At 45.9% G+C, this 27013-nt stretch overlaps 1 protein-coding gene across 2 annotated transcripts in view; it reads right to left on the minus strand.

Moving 5' to 3' along the window:
- The window catches only part of ano8b (anoctamin 8b), a 126409-nt gene that overhangs the window by 33935 nt on the left and 65461 nt on the right, over window positions 1–27013 (minus strand). The window contains exons 5-12 of one of the 2 annotated variants that reach the window (XM_068016012.1): window positions 22932–23028; window positions 22222–22338; window positions 21043–21170; window positions 19121–19282; window positions 17859–18011; window positions 13073–13199; window positions 9444–9499; window positions 3248–3322 (exon numbers count right to left, since the gene is read on the minus strand). In XM_068016012.1, coding sequence (XP_067872113.1) covers window positions 3248–3322; window positions 9444–9499; window positions 13073–13199; window positions 17859–18011; window positions 19121–19282; window positions 21043–21170; window positions 22222–22338; window positions 22932–23028 — 915 coding nt within the window. The remainder of the gene's footprint in view (window positions 1–3247; window positions 3323–9443; window positions 9500–13072; window positions 13200–17858; window positions 18012–19120; window positions 19283–21042; window positions 21171–22221; window positions 22339–22931; window positions 23029–27013) is intronic. The other variant, XM_068016013.1, reaches the window with a different exon arrangement.

Below are 27013 nucleotides of genomic sequence, written 5' to 3' on the forward strand. Positions count from 1 at the left end.
TCCAAATCTGTGCTATTCTGTTCTCCAGGATTTCACTATTGTCTTAAATTCAATCCATAAATACTTCAGCATCGCAGTTGTTTCTTGCCACATGCATTTCCCAGACCACTCTCCCTTATACCAGTGTCAAATTCACTCAGTCACACACAGCAGCCTCAGACCGGTCTGATAAACAACTCATGCTTTATCCAGCTTACTCTTGTAAGGGTTAGAACTGAGAGAAGGCCAATTTTAGAAAGTTCAAGTTCAGCGTTAGGGTACAATAGGTGCCTATATCAGCCCTACACATGCAACAATGCCGCTCAGACTTTTCAAAGACTGCAAGTCGCTTTTTAACATTTGTTTTCTACTGAATTGGTGTTGTGCCATTGTTCAGACTACAGTCTTGTACAATAACGGCCCCAAAAGCTGCATCAAACCATTCATCCATTCCAGGCTCCCATACCATCACCCAGGCTCCTCCTCTCCCTTCCCTGTCAGACGAGCAACTCGCCAGAATCACACACTCTGCCTCCACTCAGCTGCGTGCTCAGCAGGGTTCAATCTGGCATGTACCCAGGCCCCAAGGAGAAACAAGGGCAGGAGGGAATAAAATAGGAGAAAAATTAAACTCGGCTCCAATACAGAACTCTGTAGCAGTGGGGGGATGGAGGTGGGAGGGAACCTCTTTGCAAAGGACCTCAACTCATGTTTCTACTCTGTGTTATTTTCTCATATTGGCTCATTATCATAGCGTTACTCTCAGCAACAGGAAGGGTATTTTGTCAGGTGAAATTACACAAGAATGTGGAACGGAAATGAGGCTTAACATTTGCAGTCGGACTCTGTGACCCACACTCAGCTAGTGAGGTTTCTGTAAAATTATTCCTAAATCTTAAAAAACAGACCCCAATTAATAAAAATGAGGGAGAAGTTTGTAAACTGAGAAAGTGTTTAAACATCATAGAATAGAAAGTTTAAGACACAGACAGAGGCCACTTGGCCCATCGTGTCTGTGCCGGACGAAAAACGATCCACCCATTCTAATCACACCTTCCAGCATTTGGTCCGTAGCCCTGCAAATGACGGCACTCGAGGTGCATATCCAGACTCCTTTTGAATGAGTTGAGGGTCTCTGCCTCAACTACCCTTTCAGGCAGTGAGTTCCAGACCATCACCACCCTCTGGGTGAAAAAGTAGTTCCTTATCTCCCTTCTAATTTTTCTACCAATCACTTTAAATCTATGCCCCCTCGTCACTGACCTCTCTGCTAAGGTGAATTGACCCTTCACCTCCACTCTATCCAGGCCCCTCAAAATTTTGTACATTTCAATCAGATCTCCCCTCAGCCTTCTCTATTCCAAGAAGAACAATCCCAGCCTATCCAATCTTTCCTCAAAGCTGCATTTTTCCAGTCCTAGCAACATCTTCGTAAATCTCCTCTGTACCCTCTCTCATGCAATTACATCCTTTCTGTAATGAGGTGACCAAAACTGCACACAGTGTTCAAGTTGTGGCCTAACCAATGAGTTATACAGTTCCAGCATAACCTCCCTGCTCTTATATTCTATACCTCGGCTAATAAAGGATTCCATATGCCTTCTTAACCACCTTATCAACCTATCGTGCTACTTTCAGGGATCTGTGGACATTCACTCCAAGGTCCCTCACTTCTTCTACACTTCTCAGTATTTTCCCATTAATCGTGTATTCCTTTGCCTTGTTTGACCTCCCCAAATGCATCACCTCACACTTCTCCAAGTTGAATTCCATTTGCCACTTTTCTGCCCATCTGACCAGACCATCAATATCTTCTTGCAGCCTATAGCTATCCTCCTCACTATCTACCACATGGCCAATCTTTGTGTCATCTGCAAACGTCTTGATCATGCCCCCTACATTTACGTCCAAATCGTTAATATACACCACAAAAAGCAGGGGACCCAGTACTGAGCCCTGCGGAATGTCACTGGAAACAGCCCTCCAGTCACTAAAACACCCATCAACAATTACCCTTTGTTTTCCTGCCACTGAGCCAATTTTGTATCCACCTTGCTGCATTTCCCTGGATCCATGGGATTTTATTTTTTTAACCAGTCTGCCATGTGGGACCTTGTCAAAAGCATTGCTAAAATCCATGTAGACCACATCAACTGCACGACCCTCATCTACCCACACACACTGATTCTCACTGGGGTACGGGTTCCACACACACACTGACTTTCACTGGGGTACAGGTTCTACGCACGGTGACTGACCATTCCCACTTCTGAGCTGGTTTTTGTGGGTTATGTGAACTTTAAAACTCTCCGCTCTGTAGGACTAACCACAACCCAAACCCCAACCCTGCCTAATCTTCCACTGCTTCACGCCAAACTGCAAGGAAACAGTACAAGGAACGAACACACCACCCTATCAGTCCGCAGATTCTTGCACTAATTCACACTGTTCTCAAAAGGGAAAGCACAGTGGTACAACAAAACAAAATCTTATAACTTTGGGAATAAATAATAAATATGAAAGGTAACTTCAAACCCCTACGCATGACTCTAATCCCACTCAATGTCTGCTGGGATAGCCGAGCAGGCCACTCCGTTACACGAGAAATTGTTTTAGAAGTTCCTGTCAATCAGGGCAAGTAGGGATGGTCAATAAATGAGGAACAGATTTTTTTTTTTTAAAAGACAAATCGAAGTCAGATCGACTAACTTCAACGGAACATTTCTGGGTCAGGAGAATTTGACACGATGAAGCCAATGGTTTTGCCTAGATTGAACTCTGCCCTTTCCCCTTATTGCAAAGCATGCAACAGCAGGCCAAGCCTGTTTATACTTGGCACCGAAACCATCGAGAGCAGACAGTGTAGGCCCTGGGCGCCACGTTTCGTTTGAAGATGAGGAGGAGATAGATTTTGAGGACAATGTACGGGAGAAGGGCATCTTTTAGCTGACGGATAAGGCTTTTAGACAGGGAGAAGACTATCAACATCTGCGGAGGAGAGAGGAAAGAAAGAGCAAAATGAAAACACAAGTGAAATAAAGAAAGACGGCTGTGACTTGCAATTGTTTGCAGCCTCTGCATTCAGGAAAGGAGCAAAGCAGCGATGAACTTGCAAAGAAGTTCTGTGGCTGCAGGCCCCAACTCACAATACATCTCTTCCTGTTATCACAGAACCATACAGTACAGAACAAGGCCATTCAGCCCATCGTGCCCAGCTTCATTAGAGAATTGAGTTGTGCAGCGCAAGCTGGGAACAATGAGATCTTACCTCTTTGAGGCGCTCCATATCTTTGAGGTAGAATCCAATGTAGAAAAGACTAAGATACGAATTTACAAACTGAAACTGGGGAAGAAAGAAAGTTAAGGATTAGGCTAGTTTCTGCTTATGCTTCAGAGATTCACATTAACCCCTCCCTGATTATTGCTCCCCTGTGGGTAAATATACCGACCAGTACAGAGAGAAAAGAAAGACTTGCATATCTATCGCACCTTTCACGACCGCAGGATGTCCCAAAGTGCTTCAGAGCCAATGAAGTACTTTTTTAAAAGTGTAGTCACCGTTGTGATGTAGGAAACGCAGCAGCCAATTTGCGCACAGCAAGATCCCACACTCAGCAATGTATATTTTTCAGTGATGTTGGTTGAGAGATAAATGTTGGCCAGGACACCAGGGAAAACTCCCCCCCCCTCTTCTTTAAAATAGTGCTATGGGATCTTTTATGACCCCCTGAGGGGGTAAATGGAGTCTCAGTTTAATGTCTCAGACAAAGGACAGCACCTCTGATAGTGTAGCACTCCCTCAGTACTGGCAGGGAGAACATCAGCCTGGATTATGGGCTCAAGTCTCTGGAGTAGGGCTTGAACCCACAACCTTTTGTCTCAGAAACAAGAGGCTCCCCACTGAGCCATAACTGACTCAAACAATAACAATTGTTCAGAGAAATGTGGTATGATAATGAGAAAAAATTCCAAAGCCCCTGAGCCAGGAAGGGCATGACCAGTCAAGGTGACCAACAGCTTGGCCGAGGCGAGCAGTCTGCAGCAGGCTGACTATTCCTCCCAGCTTTACACTGAGTCTCCAGGAATGAAAGATTGATCTCCCACTGCAAACAACACCCAGGAGACAACTCGGTATCTGATGTGGGTGGGTGGTGTGTTAGATTGTCCCAGGGGGGCTGTGGACCCCCACAGTAACTTGCTCACGAGGATTGGAGTAGATTCAACAAAAGGGGCTTCCTCAACCCCAGGGATTAGAATAGATAGGTGCTTGATGGCCGGCATGGACTCGATGGGCCGAAGGGCCTGTTTCTGTACTGTATAGCTCGATGACTATGGCATGTTCAATTGAGATAGAATCAGAATTATACAGCACAGAAGGAGGCAATCGGTCCATCGAGACTAGATAATCATTTTTGGATCAGGATGAGCTGTTAATGATTACCATCGTGGATATTTTTACCTCTAGATGAATATTCCAATGCATTCCTGGCCAGCCTCCCACGTTCTATCCTCCATAAACTTCAGATCATCCAAAACTCTGGTCACCCATTGCCTCCTGTACTTGCTGGCTTACACTGGATCCCAGTCCAGCAACGCCTCAATTTTAAAATTCTCATCCTCATGTTTAAATCCCTCCATGGCCTCACCCCTCCCTATCTCTGTAACCTCCTCCAGCCCCACAACCCTCCAAGATATCTGCGCTCCTCCAATTCTGGCTTCTTCTGCATCCCAGGTTTTAATCGCTCCACCATTGGCGGCTAAGCCTTCAACTTCGAATCACAGAGTCATGACAGCACAGAAGCAGGCCATTCGGCCCATCGAGTCCCTGCCAACTCTCTGTAGAGCAGTCCAGTCAGTCCCATTCCCTTTCTCTATCCCCGTAGCCCGCAATAGCTTATTTCCCTCAAGTGCCCATCCAATTTCCTTTTGAAATCATTGATCGTCTCCGCTTCCACCCACTGCGTAAAAAAAGTTCTTCCACATAACCCCTCTGTATATCTTCCCAAAACCTTAAATCTGTATCCCCTAGTCCTTGTACCATGCTAATGGGAACAGCTTTTCTTTGTCTACCCTATCTAAACCTGTCATAATCTTGTACACCTCTGTCAAATCTCCCCTCAATCTCCTTTGCTCCAAGGAGAACAACCCCAGCTTCTCCAACCTAACCTTGTAACTAAAATCCCCCATCCCTGGAACCATTCTGGTAAATCTCCTCTGCACCCTCTCAAGGACCCTCATATCCTTCCTAAAGTGCGGTGACCAGAACTGGATGTAATATTCTAGTTGGGGCCTAACCAGAGCTTAAAACAGGTTCCCTGCATTTGTACTCAATACCTCTATTTACAAAGCCCAAGTTCTCCAGTCTTCCAGTATGTCCAGCCACCTTCAAAGATCTATGCACATGAATCCCCAGGTCCCTCTGTCCCTGTACACACTTTAGAACTGGACAATTAGGTCTATATTACCTCTTCCTATACCTTCTGCCAAAATGCATCACCTCACACTTCTCTATATTAAATCCTGTACATACGGACTAAACTTGTCTCAGAAAGTCAAGGCTTGTCCAATTCAGTTTAAGTACTCTTTCTCATGGCGTGATAAGTCTTAATTACTGCCAAATAACCTCTCTAGCACTGAAAGTTAACTTTTACAAATGCGGAATCCCCTTCCTTCAACTTTTAATTGTTGTTGGAGACTTAATTTTTTTTTTTACTTTCCTATCTGTATCTTTCTTTATCTCTCCCTTAATCCTTTCCTTGCCTTTCTTTATTTCATTTTCTGTACCTTATTTGACATTGAATTCACTATTCTAACTTTCTGATTCAAACTCTGCGCTGTTCACTAACAATTCTTCAAGCTAATTGGTTAAGGAGATTCAGTTGCTTGTGCTCATTCACACAAGTCCGACATGCCCTGTAGAGACCGCCGGACCATTTCAAACTCCCACAAGTAAGTAATTTGCCGTGCAAAAGCTCATGGAAATTTAATGGGCAAGGACAAATCTAGCAAACAGCAGGCACCATTCGTTTGCCAGTTACAGTAAATTCTGGTCAAATGTACTTAGCAAGTGGTTGTTTGTTTCTGCAATTTATGTTTACTAAAACCAATGTATTTATGAACTTTGAGAGACACATTCCTTCACCATCTTTTGGGAATACCACTCTGGTTTGGCATTTGCCCTCAATGTGCAACCCTGGATTTTAGTGAACGCATCTTCTGGGCCTTCTTGCACTCTCTATGTTAATGTTAGTAAGTGTTAACTCTGGAAGTATAAAAGGACAACACAACTCGGCAATATTCCTCAATTTCCAAGCCTCTACACAGGACAGGTTTTCAGACTGGGGTTCCTGGATAATCGTGATCCTGAAGGGTGTCTCACAGATCCCATTCCCACACCCCCAGGATCAGATTTCTATCCATCTGGAATCGGATTTCTGAATTACTAGTACACTACATCAGCTGATATATACACTAAATCTGCGATGATAGGACTGCTTTTGCCTTCAAAAGGTTAGGACAAGGGAGTCCTTAGGATTCCATCAGTGTTTCCAAATTGTCCCCGGCCATGTGTTAGTATTTGCTGTTCCCTCATAGAAGTATTTGAAAAGATTATTTCTCCACAAAGCCTTCTCCGCACTATTTAGCAACTGCCTTAGGTAACCAGCTCAGACCAAGAATTCGATAGATGAGGAACAAGACAGGAAATGCAGCTTCACAGCATCACATGCCAGAGCTATTTGTTTAGCATAACACTCCACCACAAAGTCAACCTGAAGCTTTTGAAAGATTGGGGCCCTAAGCTCTGGAATTCCCTTCCTAAACCTCTCCACCTCTCTCTCCTCTTTAAAACCTACCACTTTGACCAAGCTTTTGGTCACCTGCTCTAATATCTCCTCAGGTGGCTCGGGGTCAAATTTTGTTTGATCATACTCCTGTGAAGCTCCTTGGGCGGTTTTCCTACATTAAAGGCGCTATATAAATGGAGGTTGTTGTGGTTGTTGTTTATGCAAGCAATCAGCTCAACCACTTATCAATGGAATGGGATGTGCAGTGAGTTAGGATACAGACAGCAGTTTTGATGTGTTGAAATTTACAGAGGGGAAAAGATGGGAGGCTGACCAAGAGTGCACTGGAATTGTTACATCTGGAGATACGAAAGGTACAGTGTTCCTGTGGGTCGTACACAGAGTTTTCACCTCTGAAACCAGGTTCAAATCCAGCTGAGACTGTCAGGCTGAAGGTTTCTGGGTGGGAGGCGCCTACTCGGAAAATGAGTTTGGGTCAAAACCCACACCCAGGGTGAGCACAGGTCCACCGTACAAACCCGCTGCTGAATCAGTGACAATGAAGAGACCACATTGTGAGTGGTGTCAGAACTAAAATGGTTCCCCTCATGAGGTTTAGACTGAGGCACAGTGCAAGATTTCCTGGTTCAGTGGTGGCAGCCTTGGATGGAGGTGGGGGGGGAGGGGGAAATAGCAGGGAGCCACATTCCGCCACCAGCGAACCTTCCCAGCAACAGGACTCGATGTGCACCAGCTGCCTGCTGAATGGAGGTGGGTAATCAATTTAAATAATTAAGGTCCCTATTGGTGCAATTGTCCTGGCCCAACAGCCCCCGCTGCAAGGGGAGAATGTCAGCTTCTTGTCAGCCTCCCTGTGGCCATCCAGGGGGACATCAGAGTTGGAGGCTCCGTGTTTGAAAGAGGGCACCATGGGACGGATGGCCACAGTGGGCCAGTGGAGGGGCCTATCTGCTTGACCCCTCTGATTTTTAATTTTACACTTATCTCTCTGAAGATGCCTCGATCCCTGATCTGCCTCTGCAGAACCCACCTCCCCAGTTTGGGCTGCCGAGGCACTATAGTTTTTGTCCCACTGATTGAGTTGGCGGTATCAGGAGACCGAGCCCAATTAGGAGACACCTCCAGTAAAATTGGTGTGCCAGTCCCACTGCTGGCAAGTGCGGGCTTGGGACACCCCCATTTCGTCCCACTGTCGGGTCCCAAAGCCTGCAATAAATCCTGCCCAGAGTGTTGGAGGGGAAAGGAGTTCACTCTCATCAAGCACAGGTGGACACAGCTGTGACCCCTCGTGTAGACCACACACCGGTGTCCCATCACCGTGTGGGGGAATCGCAGTCACAGATCCACATCCCATCACCGTGTGGGGGAATCGCAGTCACAGATCCACATCCCATCACCGTGTGGGGGAATCGCAGTCACAGATCCACATCCCATCACCGTGTGGGGGAATCGCAGTCACAGATCCACATCCCATCATCGTGTGGCAGGAAAGGGTAAAGGGATCTTCACTTAAAGTAAGTGTAGACCCAGCACTGAATCATCGAGTCTGGAAGTGGAGAGGAAAATAGATACGCAACTGGCTGTTGAAAGGATTGGTCTCAGCTAATGTGTCTCTATTGGTTCAAGTGCTGAATCTCAAGTGTCATTGCCTCTAAACTTAGCCCCAAGCAGTAACTTACACCTGTGCCAACTGATCCTGTCCTTTTCACCTTTTAACTCAAAGATTTAGAATTTCCCCCGAATATTCCCTTCTCCTCCCTGTCCCCTCCCCCTTTCCTTCTCTGAAGTGGGCTGAGTCCTACTGGTGCCAACAGTTCCATGAGTGCCTGTCGATACCTTGTCATACTTAATCCAAACTTCCCTGGATGAAGGCCATTGGGACAGGACGGTAATCCCGGTGTTGGCGAGGGAGCAGTGGTCAGAGTCCCTGGGGTGGGGGCGGAGTGTGGCTGGGTCAGCATCTCACCAGTGGGTGACACAGACCTCACTCACCAGCACTGAGAGAAGTCTGCACGGTAAATCAGGGCAGAGGGGCTTGCTGGCGAAGGGGAGATGTTGAGACTCTCACAAGCTGCTTTGGAAATGGAAACATTCTACTGAACCGACCCGCCTATGAGGTTGAGACTGAAGCTTCTTATCATTGCACCCCCCACCACTCCTCCCATCTCATATACTGCCAATCGGGAGAGTCAAATATGCCCCTCCCATTCTTGTGAGCCTAGACTATGAGTATCAGTTGGAAACTCCACTGCAGGGGCTGGCATTTAACATTTCACCAAACCAATTGCGAGAGCCTTGGCTTTCTCCAGGATTGGAGCTCCCAGAGCCCCAGAAATAAAATTTAAAATTTACATTTATATAGCGCCCTTCACAACCTCACAACATTCCAAAGTGCTTCACAGCCAATGAAATACCTTTTGAAGTCTAGTCACTGTTGTAATTTAGGAAATGCAACAGCCAATGAGCACACAGCAAGTGCCCACAAACAGCAATGTGATAAATGAACAGATCATGTGTTTTTTCTTTTGTGTTTTTGGTGAAGGGATAATTATTGGCCCCAAGACACCAGGGAGAACTCCCCTCCTCTTCTTCAACAGAGTGTCATGTGATCTTTTACATCCACCTGGTTTAATGTCTCATCCGAAAGACAATACTCACCAAAACTAGTTTAATGATGAGGTGTTTCTCATAGGCACTCTGTAAACGGTAATTCTCTGCAAGAAGGAAATACAGTGAAACACGACTGAGACACACCAATAACAGACTGACCCTTCCATAGCAGGTAGAACCTAATTGGGAATGAGGCTGCCAGGAATTGGGGTGCAGCATGAACCCGCATATTTCCTATACAATTAGCCCTGACCCTCTGGTGGCTGACACATTTTCATTTCAATAACTTGGCTGAATTCTGGGCAATTGAAATGCCCCTGATTATTGAGCTCAGCAGGTTGCGGGAGTGAGACGTAGTGAGGTACTGCAGAGTTTAAAGGGCCGCAGCATATCACAAACATGCCACTAACTCACTGAAGCTTTTGCTGAACCACTGAAAGCTCTTACTCTATAAAGGTCCTCAGGTTCATCTGCAATCTAGGTCAGGCCCCCCGATAACTCACTCCTTTGTAATATAGGAATGGCAGCAGACCATTCAGCTCCAGCAGCCTGTTCCTCCATTAATTCGATCATGGCTAATTTGTGTCTCAACTCCATTTGCTCCAGTTCTCTTGATCCCCTTACTCAACAAAAATCTATCGATCTCAGCCTTGAAATCTCCAACTGATCCCCACTCAACTGTTTTGGGGGAGTGAGTTCCAGATTTCCACTACCCTTTGTAGGAAGAAGTGCTTCCTGACATCACCCCTGAATGGCCTGGCTCTAATTTTAAGGTTATGCCCCCTTGTTCTGTACTTCCCCACCAGAGGAAATAGTTTCTCTCCAGCTATATTAAGAAGACTAATGTTATGTTAGCCTTTATCGCAAGAGGATTTGAGTACAGGAGTAGCAAAGTCTTGGTTCAATTGTATAGAACCTTGGTTAGACCGCACCTGGAGTACTGTGTGCAGTTTTGGTCCCTTTACCTTAGGAAGGATATTATTTCCATAGAGGGAGTGCAACGAAGGTTCATCAGACTTGTTCCCGGGATGGCGGGACTGTCCTATGAAGAGAGATTGGGGAAACTGGGCCTGTATTCTCTAGAGTTTTGAAGAATGAGGTGATCTCATTGAAACCTACAAAACACTTAAAGGGATAGACAGGGTAGGTGAAGGCAAGATGTTTCCTCTGGTTGGGGAGTCTAGAACAGGAGGCACAATTTAAAAATAAGGGGGAAGCCACTTAGGACAGGGATGAGGAGAAATTTCTTTATTCTGAGGTTTGTGAATCTTTGGAATACTCTACACCAGAGAGCTGTGGAAGCTCAGTTATTGAGTATGTTCAAAATAGAGATTGACAGATTTCTAAATACCAATGACATAAAGGGATATGGGGAGAGCGTGGGAAAAAGGCATTGAAGTGGATAATCAGCCATGATCATATTGAATGGTGGAGCAGACTTGATGGGCTGAATGGCCTACTCCTGTTCCTATGTTCCTATTTATCCTATCAACTACTTTAATCATCTTAAACGCCTCAATTAGATCATTCTTTAATCTTCCACACTCGAGGGAATACAAGTCAAGTTTATGCAACCTGACCTCTAATTGCCGACATCAACCAGGAAGGGGAGTGGGGGGAATACTTAACCAATTGGAAATCTTGGAAGTTGCAAAAGTGATTTAGTTGATAGTGTGGGTTAGAGGGTGAGGTTGTGAAACCAGTTACCAGTGATGCGTATGAGATAGTAATGGTAGAGTGCAGGACATGCCAGGCCATGAGGTTACAGATTGTGGTGAAATACAATTCTGCTGCTCTTGACAATCCACAGCGCCTCATGGGTGCCCAGTTTGGAGCTGCTGGATTGGTCACATATTCGTGTGGCACATGGGTGTAATCGTTAACTTTTTGTGTATTTGTCGGTACAATGACGAGTCTAAAAGCTGAGTGTGCGAGTGTGAATTGATCATTGTGACTCTTTTATTTCATTGGATGCTGAATGGTGTTTGATAAATAAAAAAAAAAGCTTGCATTTCTGTAGCAAATTCCACAACCTCAGGATATCCTGAAGGGCTTCACAGCCAATGAAGTACTTTTTGAAGTGCAGCTACTGTTGTAATGTGGGAAATGCAGCAGCCAATTTACGCACAGCAAGATCCCACAAACCGCAATGTGATAATGATCCAGATAATCTGTTTTTAGTGATGTTGGTTGAGGGATAAATATTGGCCAGGACACCAGGGAGAACTCCCCTGCTCTTCTTTGTATAGTGTCATGGGATATTTTACATCCACCTGAAAGAGCAGACTGGACATCGGTTTAATGCCCCACCTGAAAGATGGCACCTTCAACAGTGCTGCACTCCCTCAGTGCTGCACTGGGAGTGTCAATCTACATGTTTGCACTCAAATCTCTGGAGTGGGGCTTGAAACTACAACAGTCTGACTCAAAGGAGAGAGGGCTACCCACTGAGCTGCAGCTGACATGTAAACATAGAGATGTGAAGCACATTTATCTGGATGAAAAGCTGTGTTCTACTAAAATTAACACAAGTGGCTAAAACAGTGTCACCATAGCAACACCTGTGGCTCATCAGCGATTTCCATTGGACAGCACTGCTTTAGAGGATGCTTTTCGATGGGATATCTGAGCTGGGGAGTGGTGATGCTGGAAACTGGGTGCAAAAACTGCTCCACTCTCCAACACCAACACAGATAAACACAAAACTGACCTGACATTATTTATCTTAAAAAAAAGCAACTCTGTGATGCAAGGAGAAATGGTGAATGGGGAAACAGCATCGACCCAGTTGGTGGATGTGGACAGACAGGAACAGACCAGGATTTGCGATATAGAGAGGCGGAGAACTCCAAAACTCAGCAAGTCCTGTCTAGTTGCATTATGTTGCTTTCACTAACTCCAATTGCTGGGAGCACCTTAGGAGTGGGGAAAGGGCCATTCAGCCCCTAACCTTAATCCTTCATCTGCCAGATAGTGCAAGGTGACGTCAGTCTCCCTGGGCTGGGCATTTCTTTATGCAATCTTACAGCATGGAAGGAAGCCACTCGGCTCATTGTACGGGACCATTCAACCCTTCGAGACTGTTCCTCCATTCAGTACGACCATGGCTGATCTTCGCCTCAACCCCACTTTCCCACCCGCTCCCCATATCACTTGATTCCTTGAGAGACCAAAAATCTATTAATCCCATATATACTCAACGGTGGAGCATCCACAACCCTCTGGGATAGAGAATTCCAAAGATTCACAACCCTCTGACTGAATGAGTATAATCAGTCCCACTCGCCCTGCTCTTTTCCCATAGCCCTGTAACCGTTTCCGTTTGCGTATATATCTAATTCAGACCATAAAAACTCATGCTGTTTTTCCCTTTAGTTTTTTTTTGCCAATCATCATAAATCTGTATCCTCTTGCCATTCTAAACAGTTTCTCCTTATCTACTCTACCATAACCCTTCACGATTTTGAACACTTCTATTAAATCTCCCCTTAACTTTCTCTGCTCTAAGAAGAGCAATCCCAGCTTCTCCAGTCTCTCCACATAACTGAAGTCCTCCTAATCTTGATCAAATGAAGTAATTGTGAAAAGTAAGCCCCCAAGGAGAGCGTGATTGGCACATTCCCTCCACCATCGCCCACCCGCCCCAACTCGGCGGGGAAAGCACTCGTGGTACATACCCATGTCATTTAACCAGTAGGCAATTTTCTTGTAAACATCGTCAAGAATTGTAGCCACAACAGCCAAAAGGACTTTAGGAAAATAGGTGACTATCCGTGGCAATTCTTTGATACTTGACACAAATTCCTGAAAAATGGGAAAGCAAAAAAAGATTTATGAAAAAAAGTAATGAGTAGACTTGTGTTTACACAGCCCCTTGTATCGAATTGTCTCCAGGCACTGCATAACCATGAATTATAATTGGAGTGTAGTGACTGCTGCTACGTGTCTTACTGTGACAGCAACTCAGCATTAGCAACATCAGTAATTAAGCAAGTTAATGTGATTTTGGTTGAGGGATGATTGTTGGCCAGGACAGCAGGGAGAACTCCCCCTGCTCATTTTGGAATAATATCGTGGTTGTTTATTATCCAATCTCAACTCTTGGCTGAGTGACAGGAAATGGAGAGTAATGGTAAATAGTTGTTTTTCAGACGAGAGGAAGGTGTTCCCCGGGGTCAATACTAGGACCACTGCTTTTCTTATATAAATGGCCTAGACTTGGTGTACAGGGCACAATTTCAAAGTTTTCAGATGACACCAAACTTGGAAGTATTTTGAACTGAGCAGGATAGTTTTTTAAAAATTCTTTCATGGGGTGTGGGCTTCACTGGCAAGGCCAGCATTTGTTGCCCATCCCTAATTGGCCTTGATAACTGAGTGGCTTGCTAGGCCATTTCAACCACATTGCTGTGGGTCTGGAGTCACATGTAGGCCAGACCAGGTTAGGACAGCAATTCCATGGCACCATTACTGAGACTAGCTTTCATTTTTTAAATGACTTAATTGAATTTACATTCAATTTTGAACCCACGTATTAGCCTGGCCCTCTAGATTGCTAGTTCATTACCACTACACCACCATCTCCCCTGGAATTCAGGAGGACGTAGACAGGTTGGTGGAATGGGCAGACACGTGGCAGATGAAATTTCATGCAGAGAAATGTGAAGTGATACATTTTGGTAGGAAGAACAAAGAAAGACAATATAAAATAAAGGGTGCAATTCTAAAGGGGATGCAGGAGAAGAGGGACCTGGGGGTATATGTGCACAAGTCGTTGAAGGTGACAGGGCAGGTTAAGAAAGTGATTAAAAAGGCATACAGGATCCTGGGCTTTATATATCAAGGCATAGAGTACAAAAGCAAGAAAGTTATGATGAACCTTTATAAAACACTGGTTCAGCCTCAACTGGAGTATTGTGTCCAATTCTCGGCACCACACTTTACGAAAGATGTGAAGGAATTAGAAAGGGTGCAGAAAAGATTTACGGGATTGGTTCCAGGGATGAGGGACTTCAGTTACGTGGATAGATTAGAGAAACTGGGGTTGTTCTTAGAGAAGACTGACAGAATTGATACAGGTGGTCAAAATCCTGAGGGGTTTGAACAGAGTACATAGAGAGAAACTGTTCCTTATGGCAGAGGGATCGAGAACCAGAGGGCACCAATTTAAGGTGTTTGTCAAAAGAACCAAGGGTGACATGAGAAAATATTTTTTTACGCATGAGTGGTTAGGATCTGGAATGCACTGCCTGACAGTGTGGTCAACTCTGATTCAGTTGTGGCTTTCGAAAGGGAATTGGACAATTATCAGAAGATAAAAAATTTGCAGGGTTATGGGGAACTGGCAGAGGAGTGGGACTAGCTGAATTACTCTTGGAGGGAGCTGGCACGGACTGGATGGACTTTCTGTGCTGTAACCATTCAGCAATTCTAACAAACAAATAGTTTTAATGTCTCATCTGAATGATAGAACCTCTGGCAATGCGGCACTCCTTCAGTGCTCCCCTGGAGTGTAAATTTAAACTATGTGCTCCAATACTGAAGTAGGGGCTCAAACCAAGAGCATTAGAATGCTGCTGTGCTAAGCTGACACAGCCAAAATACACAAAGTACTGCAGTAAAGCAAGGCATTATACTGCAAACAACGGGTATGACTGGTTTGGCCATGAGCTGCATTGGCACCTGATGTGTAACTGATGCAGGCTGCAGCTTTGTGACATCCCTTCAGTGTGAATCTCATGTTGGACTACGGACTGGTTAATGTCTGACCCATAAGAATTCCTTGATCCCTTTCACGCACACCGCTGACCTCTATCTGACCCTTGTGAGTTTACTGCCAAACATCATCAATGCAACTCAATGGGACATAAGAGAAATTCTTTCACCCTTTATGCAAATATAACTAGGTGGGTTTGGCCATTTGTTGTTGATCATTGGGATTGTACAAATGTGAGTGGAAAGGAAGGGATTTGGATCCATTGGGATTGTGTACAATTGGAGTCAAAGGGAAGGGGTTGGGTCCATTGGGATTGTGTACAATTGGAGTAAAAGGTAAAGGGTTGAGTCCATTGGGATTGTGTACAATTGGAGTTAAAGGTAAAGGGTTGAGTCCATTGGGATTGTGTACAATTGGAGTTAAAGGTAAAGGGTTGAGTCCATTGGGATTGTGTACAATTGGAGTTAAAGGGAAGGGGTTGGGTCCATTGGGATTGTGTACAATTGGAGTCAAAGGGAAGGGGTTGGGTCCATTGGGATTGTGTACAATTGGAGTTAAAGGGAAGGGGTTGGGTCCATTGGGATTGTGTACAATTGGAGTTAAAGGTAAAGGGTTGAGTCCATTGGGATTGTGTACAATTAGAGTCAAAGGGAAGGGTTTGGGTCCATTGGGATTGTGTACAATTGGAGTTAAAGGGAAGGGGTTGGGTCCATTGGGATTGTGTACAATTGGAGTTAAAGGTAAAGGGTTGAGTCCATTGGGATTGTGTACAATTGGAGTTAAAGGGAAGGGGTTGGGTCCATTGGGATTGTGTACAATTGGAGTTAAAGGTAAAGGGTTGAGTCCATTGGGATTGTGTACAATTGGAGTTAAAGGGAAGGGGTTGGGTCCATTGGGATTGTGTACAATTGGAGTTAAAGGGAAGGGGTTGGGTCCATTGGGATTGTGTACAATTGGAGTTAAAGGTAAAGGGTTGAGTCCATTGGGATTGTGTACAATTGGAGTCTAGGGACGGGGTTGGGTCCATTGGGATTGTGTACAATTGGAGTTAAAGGGAAGGGGTTGGGTCCATTGGGATTGTGTACAATTGGAGTTAAAGGTAAAGGGTTGAGTCCATTGGGATTGTGTACAATTGGAGTCAAAGGTAAAGGGTTGAGTCCATTGGGATTGTGTACAATTAGAGTCAAAGGGAAGGGGTTGAGTCCATTGGGATTGTGTACAATGGAAGTAAAAGGGAAGAGGTTGGGCCCATTGGGATTGTGTACAATTGGAGTAAATGGGAAGGGGTTGGGCCCATTGGGATTGTGTACAATGGGAGTAAATGGGAAGGGGTTGGGTCCATTGGGATTGTGTACAATGGGAGTAAATGGGAAGGAGTTGGGTCCATTGGGATTGTGTACAATTGGAGTAAATGGGAAGGGGTTGGGTCCATTGGGATTGTGTACATTTGGAGTTAAAGGGAAGGGGTTGCGTCCATTGGGATTGTGTACAATGGAAGTAAAAGGGAAGAGGTTGGGCCCATTGGGATTGTGTACAATGGGAGTAAATGGGAAGGGGTTGGGTCCATTGGGATTGTGTACAATTGGAGTAAATGGGAAGGGGTTGGGCCCATTGGGATTGTGTACAATGGGAGTAAATGGGAAGGGGTTGGGTCCATAGGGATTGTGTACAATGGGAGTAAATGGGAAGGGGTTGGGTCCATTGGGATTGTGTACAATGGGAGTAAATGGGAAGGGGTTGGGTCCATTGGGATTGTGTACAATGGGAGTAAATGGGAAGGGGTTGGGTCCATTGGGATTGTGTACATTTGGAGTTAAAGGGAAGGGGTTGAGTCCATTGGGATTGTGTACAATGGAAGTAAAAGGGAAGAGGTTGGGCCCATTGGGATTGTGTACAATGGAAGTAAAAGGGAAGAGGTTGGGCCCATTGGGATTGTGTACAATGGAAGTAAATGGGAAGGGGTTGGGCCCATTGGGATTGTGTACAATTGGAGTAAATGGGAAGGGGTTGGGTCCATTGGGATTGTGTACAATGGGAGTAAATGGGAAGGGGTTGGGTCCATTGGGATTGTGTACAATGGAAGTAAAAGGGAAGAGGTTGGGCCCATTGGGATTGTGTACAATGGAAGTAAATGGGAAGGGGGTGGGTCCATTGGGATTGTGTACAATGGGGGTAAATGGGAAGGGGGTGGGTCCATTGGGATTGTGTACAATGGGAGTAAATGGGAAGGGGGTGGGTCCATTGGGATTGTGTACAATGGGAGTAAATGGGAAGGGGTTGGGTCCATTGGGATTGTGTACAATGGGAGTAAATGGGAAGGGGGTGGGTCCATTGGGATTGTGTACAATGGGAGTAAATGGGAAGGGGTTGGGTCCATTGGGATTGCTCTTTAATAGCAGCATATGATTTTACCCATTGAAGTTCTTTGCTTGAATTGGAGTTTGCAATGATGTGAAGCTGTTACCTCTGTGGGTGAAGAGGTTGTTGTACCATTCTCTAACTCTAAACATTTGATATTTGCAGAAATAGAGATTGATCGAATATCTTTCCATGTTAAATTACGGAATGTCCTGAGGAATAAAGACACAATTTCTTGCTGTTGAGGCTTCACATTACATATTTATAAAACAGCAGCCATATCCCCAACAGCAGAATTACAATCACGCTCTGCTATGTTGTACACAACTGTACAAGTGGATCATCTCAAAACCTCGACACAAGAGACTGAACAGGTGGCTGGTACTGACCTGCAGTTCAAAGCAGATTAACATGGTCAAGAAGACCACACAGAGACAGAAGAGACAGACAGGAAGACTGACAAAATACTGAAACAACCTCCGTTTCCAAGGTGGGTAATAGAAGTCCTCACAACCTGTAACTGGGCTGACTCGTTTGACACCCTGCCGTGAGAAAGAGATGAGAAGCATTAAAAATATTGTACAGCAAACAGTGTGATGACTGTGTGCTTATCAAGGTGAGGGACATTAGTATCAGGAGTAGAACACTTCCCCAATTCAGGCACCACTTGCCATTGTAAAAAGCTTTGTATTTCTGTAGTGCCTTTCATAGGACATCCCAAAGCAATTTACAGTTCATTAAATGCTTTTTGAAGTGTAGTTACTGTTGTAGGAAACGCATCAGCCAATTTGCACACAGCAAGATCCCACAAACAACAATGAGATAATGGCCAGGTAATCTGTTTTAATGATGTTGATTGAGGGATAAATATTGGTCAGGACACCGGAGAACTCCCCTGCTCTTCTTCAAAAATAGCATTGTGGGAACTTAGGCATTCTGGGCTACATGTGTCTATGGGCATCGGCTCGTAACATAGAATTTTACAGCACAGGAACAGGCCATGCTGCCCAACTGGTCTGTGCCAGTGCTTATGCTCCACACGAGCCTTCTCCTTCCACCTTAGCTTGTCCTCTTGTTCAATGGGAATATCATCACCCCTTCGATTGTTTCTACACAAAAAGATTCAGTAACAGACTTCTCAGGCCAATGCGTCCTGAACAAGGTTTACTTTCCCTCATATTATTTACATGTCAGCAGATTATAAATGGGGCAAAATCATTTTTAGGTGAGGATAATGCAGCTTAAAAAGAATTTGAGGCCATAAGTATTTTAGTTAGTCACTAATAAATGTAATAGAGAATATAGGAGAAACTCCTTTACCCAGAGAGTGGTGAGAATGTGGAACTCGCTACCACAGGGACAGGTTGAGGTGAATCGTATCGATACATTTAAGGGGAAGCTGGATGAACACATGAGGAAGAAAGGAATAGACAAATATGTTGATAGGAAGAGATAAAGTAGGGTGGGAGGAGGCTCGTGTGGAACATAAACACCACCACAGACCAGATGGGTTGAATGGCCTGTTTTTGTGCTGTAAATCCTCTGTGATTAACAAAAAGGGATTTCCTCACCAGTTTACATTTTGGACCGTATCATGTCAAACTTTATACCACGTGTATAAACATAGCACCAATATTTAAGTAACGCGCACCCTGAACTGGGTCCTGGGCTCCTCGATAAGCTCTGCTGGTCGGTCTAATGTTCCCCATTTGTAAGCAAGCTCCGCACTCTGACGCTTCCACCCTTCCAGAAACAAGGTGGTCCACACAACATTAAACAGGGCAAAGGCCACACAGATCACATCACGGCTGGTCTGTGAAGGAAAGAAAGACTTGGATTTGTATAGCACCTTTCATGACCTCAGGATGTCCCAAAGCGCTTTACAGCCAATGAAATACTGTCGTAATGTAGGAAACATGGCAGCCAATTTACACACAGCAAGATCCCACAAACAGCAAAGTGATAAATGATCAGTTTTTTTTGTGACATTGTTTGAGGGATAAAGATTGGCCAGAACACCCTACTCTTTGAAATAGTGCCATGGGATCGTTAATGTCCACATCGGGCCTCGGTTTAACGTCTATCCGAAAGACGGTGTGTAAGATTGTGATAGATTTAGAAAAGCTGTTCCCGTTAGCTGATGATACAAGGACTAAGGGACACAGATCTGAGGTTTTGGGCAAGAGATGCAGGGAGGATGTGACGGAGAACATTTTTACGCAATGAGTGGTGATGACCAGGAAGTCGCTGCCTACGGGCTGGACTTTGTTGAGCTCCCGGTGTCGGGCTCCGTGGCAGGCCACCACCGCTGCAATCTTCTGGCCCCCCCAACCCTGCCACGGAGCCCGACACCGGGAATGCAGGGCCCAATCTTCCCAGCGGCAGTGAAGCGTCATGGCGACACATCCGTTGCTCGGCCGCAGGACCCGGATTTCAATATTAAAATTAGCCATTTAAATACATTTAAATGGAAGCTGGAGCAATCTGACTGGCAGTTCTGGATCTTCCGAGTCACAGGCAGCACTCCTGCGCCTTCACTTTCCCGTCCAGGGAAAGCCGGCACCACCGAGGTGGGGAAGGGGGGATCTCTGCATTTGTAGTGAAGTGGAGGGGGTGAAAGGGGTCAACTCTGCATTGTTAGTGTAGTGGGGGGAAGGGTTGAACCCTGCACTTAGCAGGGGTAATCTGGGCTTTTCTGCTGTAGTTGGGGGGAGGGGGTGTGGGTTAAATTTTATTTTTTGTTGCAGTTGGTGGGGAGGTGGGAAACAGGGTCAACTTTCATCTGTCAATACAGGCCTGGCAGCCCTTTAAAAATGGCACCAGTGCCTGCGCAGAAACAGGCAACGCCATTGATGGCATCGCCGAGGCCACCCCCGCCACCTGATTTTGGGGGGGGGGGGGGGTTGGGGGGGAAGGGTGGGCCGCTATGCACTAGATCACGGTGGCAGGGTGGCGTGCGGCCTGCATATGCGGGTCGCCATTTTCTTCACCCGCCTGTCACCGGTCCAGGCAGCGGGAAATTAAAATGCAGCCTATGAGGGTGATGAAAGTGGAGACGATCAATGATTTCAAAAGGAAATTGAATAGGCACTTGAGAAATTAACTTGCAGGGCTACAGGACCTGACTGGATTGCTCTACAGAGATCCAGCATAGACTCGATGGGCCAAACGACCTCTTTCTATGCCATTATGACTCTATGACCTTCAGTAGTGCAGAACTTCCTCATATTCACTAGAGGGTGAGGTGCATGGAATTTGTGCTGAATCCTCTGGAGTGCAAATTAAACCCATAACCTTCTGACTCTGAGGTGAGAGTGCTACCCACTGAGCCACAGCTGACACCTAAGGCATGGGTGGTAAATAAGAATGGTCACCCCCAACATTAGTTTGAATAAAACTTTGAAGCAAGTGTTTCACTGAAAACAACTGTTTGTCTTGAGCCTCCCACATGAAAGTACATTGGTGTAAATCTCAGAGTATAAGTAGTAATATTCCGCCATCACATGCTTGGTGCATCAAAAATTCAGGATTGATTTCTGGCCGAGGAGAGATGGATAAACCTGTAGACTCTACCTGGTCAGATTCTGTAAATGTCCACAGTCCAAGGCCAATCACGGCTGGGTAAATCATGCACCATGTGTAGTATCCGAGCCAGGAGAAATACATTGCGATTTTAACCCCAAAATAGTCACAGATTTCGTCTGGAAAAGAGGAAAGCAGATTCAACATCTGAAAAGAAGGCTTAGAATATACAGGAAGTGTTAGGAACAGCAAAGGCCTCAGTGAAGAACCTAGTACCAGGGTGCAAGAGGGCCCCACAGTGCAGGACACCAGGAGAGCCCCATAGTGCAGGACATCAGGAGGGCCCCACAGTGCAGGTGGCCCCATTGTGCAGGAGGCTCCACGGTGCCGGACACCAGGAGGGCCCCACAGTGCAGGACATCAGGAAGGCCCCACAGTGCAGGTGGCCCCATTGTGCAGGAGGCTCCACGGTGCCGGACACCAGGAGGGCCCCACAGTGCAGGAGGCTCCACATTGCCGGACACCAGGAGGGCCCCACAGTGCAGGACATCAGGAAGGCCCCACAGTGCAGGTGGCCCCATTGTGCAGGAGGCTCCACAGTGCCGGACACCAGGAGGGCCCCACAGTGTAGGACATCAGGAGGGCCCCATAGTGCAGAAGGCCCCATAATGCAGGAGGCTCCACGGTGCCGGACACCAGGAGGGCCCCACAGTGCAGGAGGCTCCACATTGCCGGACACCAGGAGGGCCCCACAGTGCAGGACATCAGGAAGGCCCCACAGTGCAGGAGGCCCCATAGTGCAGGAGGGCCCCACAGTGCAGGAGGCTCCACATTGCAGGACATCAGGAAGGCCCCACAGTGCAGGAGGCCCCGCAGTGCAGGAGGCTCCACATTGCCGGACACCAGGAGGGCCCCACAGTGCAGGAGGCTCCACGGTGCCGGACACCAGGATGGCCCCACAGTGCAGGACATCAGGAGGCCTCATAGTGCAGGAGGCTCCACGGTGCCGGAGGCCCATGGTGCAGGAGACAGGAGTGCCCACTGTGCAGGAGGCCTCATAGTACAGGATTTGAAAAGACTGTAAGAAAAAATAATATAAATCAAGATTTAGTGATCAGTCTGGATTGTCCATGCGAATGGGCCTTTCCTGTTCCTGAAATGTTTGATGTTCTTTCACTTGCGACCCACACAATCAATCAATGACCAGCAGTATCCAGTGCCTGTACACACCTACTGGCTGTGACTCACAGACGGCTTGAACCCATGATTTCAGCAGTCGGTTGAGGATGCGCTGCTCATGGATGGGAAGGACTTGCTGAATAATCCCTCGGGTCAGGAGCTCTGCAACTGGACATAACGCAGACTGGTCAGTATCCAGATAACACGACAGGAACTCATGCCCCTCCTCCCCCCCCCACTTCAATTACGTTCACCTATCCAACATTCCGTCCCAGCACCACACACGTTCACCCCACCCCTCCACTCTGTTCGGGGCTGACAGCTCTGGAGGGTTCATCACATCAACACCACCCCCCCCTCCGCCTCCAACAAGATTATGAACACACAACCTTCTGATTCAGAGGTGAGAGTGCTACCAGCAGGGCTGACACTGCATTTTACAGGTAATGTGTGAGCCAGGTATTAGAAACAAAGAGGTGCCCAGTCAGTTAAAGATGGACTGGTGACAGAAATGGACACAGAGACCCATAGTTATGTCGGGGGCTTGAAGACAAGTTCAGAGTCAAACTGGAGGGTGATGTACATGTTTGGGCTTAGGGGTTTAGGGCAAGATGCTGGAGTGAGGAATGAAATGTGCTTGTACTATATTGAGTAACATGGTGGTGGGTGGGGGGTCGTTCCTGTCACATGCTGGAGACTGTATCACTTGCAAATTGAATTTCTACACATGCCTGTGCTTTATTTGATTAGAAGCTACTTACTGATTGGCTGCCCCTCCAGGAAGTGGATATTGTGTAAACTTTCTCCTTGCTTTGCTCGTAGGTTTTCCAGCCAGTATCTGATAATGCTCTGTCGTTCCTGCAAACACAAGACATTTTTGTTTCATTTTGCTTCAAAAAAAACTTCTGACCGTTTATTCCTCACCAACTTGATAGAGTTACATCAAGTTACACAGAATTTTACAGCTCAGAAACAGGCCATTCAGCCCAACTGATCCATGCTGGTGTTTATTCTGCACATGTGCCTCCTCCCACCCCAATTTATTTCACCCTATCAGAAAATCCTTCGATATCTTTCTCCCTCATGTACTTGCCCTGCTTCCCTTTGCTTGTGTGATTGTGCTTGACCAGCAACTCCCTCAGCTGCCCTGAATCGAGTGATTGTAACACGTACATTTCAAGTTGGAATTTCTGTGTTTGTTGCCCAGCTCTCTTTCTCTCTATCTCTTTCTCTCTCCCTTTCACAGGGAAAGCGACAGAAGAGGCAACAGCAGGTGCAGATGTGGTGTCCTATTCCAAGCCTCCAGGATACGTACCCCCATTGGTTAATTGACGGGAGATTAGATGTGAGACAGGACCAGTGAAAAAGGGGTCATTCAAGCTGCATTTTATAGGTAATGACGGTCGAGAGGCGCACAGAGACGGACAAAGTCAAACACAGGGAGAGATAGAGGAGCAGATATGTAGGCGAATCTCAGAGGTGCAAAGATAATAGGGTAATAATAGTAGGCGATTTCAACTTCCCCAATATTAACTGGGATAGTCTTAGTGCAAAAGGCTTAAAGTGGGTGGAATTCTTAATATGCATCCAGGAGAGCTTTTTGAGCCAGTACGTAGAAAGTCCTAAAAGAGAAGGGGCAGTACTGGACCTAATCCTTGGGAATGAAGCTGGACAAGTGGTAGAAGTGTCAGTGGGGGAGCATTTCGTGGATAGTGACGATAACTCTGTAAGATTTAAGGTAGTTATGGAAAAGGACATGGAGGGACTGGAAATAAAGGTACTGAATTTGGGGAAGGCAGATTTCAATATGATAAAACAGGATCTGACTGGGAGCAGCTTCTTGTAGGAAAGTCTAAATCAGACCAGTAGGAGTCATTCAGAAAGGAAATAGTGAGAGTTCAGGTCCAACATGCTCCTGGAAAGGTGAAGGGTAGACCAACAAGTCCAGGGAACCCTGGATGTCAAGGGATATAGAGGATTGGATAAGGAAAAAAATGAGGCTTATGGCAGATTCAGAGCACTGAAAACAGCAGAGGCCCAAGAGGAGTATAGAAAGTGGGGGGGTACTTAAAAACGTAATTAGGAGAGCGAATAGGGGACATGAAATATCACTGGCAGACAAGATAAAGGAAAATCCCAAGGCGTTTTATAAGTATATTAAGGGCAAGAGGATAACCAGGGAAAGAGTAGGGCCCATTAGGGACCAAAGTGGCAATCTGTGTGTGGAGCCGGAGGACATAGGTGAGGTTTTAAATGATTACTTTTCATTTGTGTTCACTATGGAGAAGGACGATGTAGGTGTAGTGATCAGGGAGGGGGATTGTGATATATTTGATCAAATTATTGAATAGTATTGAAAGGGAGGAAGTATTTGTTTTAGCGGGCTTAAAGGTGGATAAATCCCTAGGCCCAGATAAGATGGATCCCAGGCTATGTGCCGCAAGGGAGGAGATAGCAGGGGCTCTGACACAAATTTTCAAATCCTCTATGGCCACAGGAGAGGTACCAGAGGATTGGAGGACAGCGAATGTGGTACCATTAATCAAGAAGGGTGGTCGGGATAAACCAGATAATTATAGACCAGTGAGTCTAACATCAGTGGTAGGGAAATTATTGGAAAAAATTCTGAGAGACAGGATTAATCGCCACTTGGAGAGGCAGGGATTAATAAGGATAGTCAGCATGGCTTTGTCAGGGGGAGATCGTGTCTAACTAACTTGACTGAATTTTTCGAGGCGGTGAGTAGATGTGTAGATGAGGGTAAAGCAGTTGATGTAGTCTACATGGACTTCAGTAAGGCCTTTGATAAGGCATGGGAGATTGGTTAAGAAGGTAAGAGCCCATGGGATCCAGGGTAATTTGGCAAATTGGATCCAAAATTGTCTGAGTGGCAGGAAACAACGGGTAATGGTTGAGGGTTGTTTCTGCGAGTGGAGGCCTGTGACCAGTGGTGTACCGCAGGGATCGGTGCTGGGACCCTTGCTGTTTGTAGTGTACATTAATGATTTAGACGTGAATATAGGAGGTATGATCAGTAAGTTAGCAGATGACATGAAAATTGGTGGTGTCATAAATAGTGAGGAGGAAAGCCTTAGATTACAGGACGATATAGATGGGCTGGTGAGATAGGTGGAGCAGTGGCAAATGGAATTTAATCCTGAGAAGTGTGAGGTGATGCACTTTGGGAGGACTAACAAGTCAAGGAATATACAATGGGTGGTAGGACCCTAGGAAGTACAGAGGGTCAGAGGGACCTTGGTGTACTTGCCCATAGATCACTGAAGGCAGCAGCACAGGTAGATAAGGTGGTTAGGAAGGCATATGGGATACTTGCCTTTATTAGCCGAGGCATAGAATATAAGGGCAGGGAGGTTATGATGGAGCTGTATAAAACGCTAGTTAGGCCACAGCTGGAGTACTGTGTACAGTTCTGGTCACCACATGATAGGAAGGATGTGATTGCACTGGAGAGGGTGCAGAGGAGATTCACCAGGATGTTGCCTGGGCTGGAGCATTTCAGCTATGGAGAGAGACTGGATAGGCTAGGGTTATTTTCCTGAGAGCAGAGATGGCTGAGGGGGGACCTGATTGAGGTATATAAAATTATGAGGGGCATTGATCGGATACATAGGAAGAAACTTTTCCCTTAGCGGAGGTGTCAATAACCAGGGGGCATAGATTTAAGGTAAGGTGCAGGAGGTTTAGAGGGAATTTGAGGAAAACATTTTTCACCCAGAGGGTGGTTGGAATCTGGAACACACTGCCTGAAGTGGTGGTAGAGGCAGGAACCCTCACAACATTTAATAAGTATTTAGATGAGCACTTGAAACGCCATAGCATACAAGGCTATGGGCCAAGTGCGGGAAAATAGGATTAGATTGGAGGGGTGCTTGATGGTCGGCGTAGACACGTTGGGCCGAAGGGCCTGTTTCTGTGCTGTATAACTCTATGACTTACCAGTTTCACAACTTTTTAAAAAATTCTGCTTTTCTATTTTTATGATCAAAGTGGACAACTTCACACTTCCTTACCTTATACTCCATTTGCCATCTTGTTGCTCACTCACTTAACCTGTCTATATCTCTTTGCAGCCTCTCTACAGCCTCCCCGCAGCTTACCTTTCCACCAAGCTTTGTATCATCAGAAAACTTAGATACATTACACGCTGTCTCTTCATCCAAGTCATTAATATAGAGTGTAAATAGCTAAGGCCCCAGCACTGATCCTTGCAGCACCCCACTATTCACTGCCTGCCAACTTGAAAATGCCCCAGTTATGCCCACTCTCTGCTTCCTGTCTGTTAACCAATCCTCTATCCATGCTAATATATTACCCCCAACACCATGAGCCCTTATCTTGCCTATTAATCTTTTATGTGACACCTTATCGAATGCCTTTTGAAAATCCAGGTATACTATATCTACTGGTTCCCCTTTATCTACCCAGGGTGGAAAGGGGGCATAATTTTAAGGTGATAGTAGAAGCAGATACATTAGGGGCATTTAAGCGACTCTTGGATAGGTACATGGATGATAGTAGAATGAAGGGTAGGTAGTTAGTTTGATCTTAGAGTAGGTTAAAGGTTCGGCACAACATCGTGGGCCGAAGGGCCTGTACTGTGCTGTACTGTTCTATGTTCTATGTTCTATTTACATCCTCAAAATACTCGAATAAATTTGTCAAACAGGATCTCCCTTTACTAAAACAATGCTGACTTGTCCTAATCATACTCTGCTTTTCCAAGTGTAATGTTAAGACTTCTTTGCTAATAGATTCCAGCATTTTCCCAACAACTGATGTTAGGCTCACTGGCCTGTAGTTCCCTGTTTTCTCTCTACCTCCT

The sequence above is a fragment of the Heterodontus francisci genome, chromosome 36, assembly GCF_036365525.1.
Source record: "Heterodontus francisci isolate sHetFra1 chromosome 36, sHetFra1.hap1, whole genome shotgun sequence".
Taxonomy (NCBI): Eukaryota; Metazoa; Chordata; class Chondrichthyes; order Heterodontiformes; family Heterodontidae; genus Heterodontus; species Heterodontus francisci.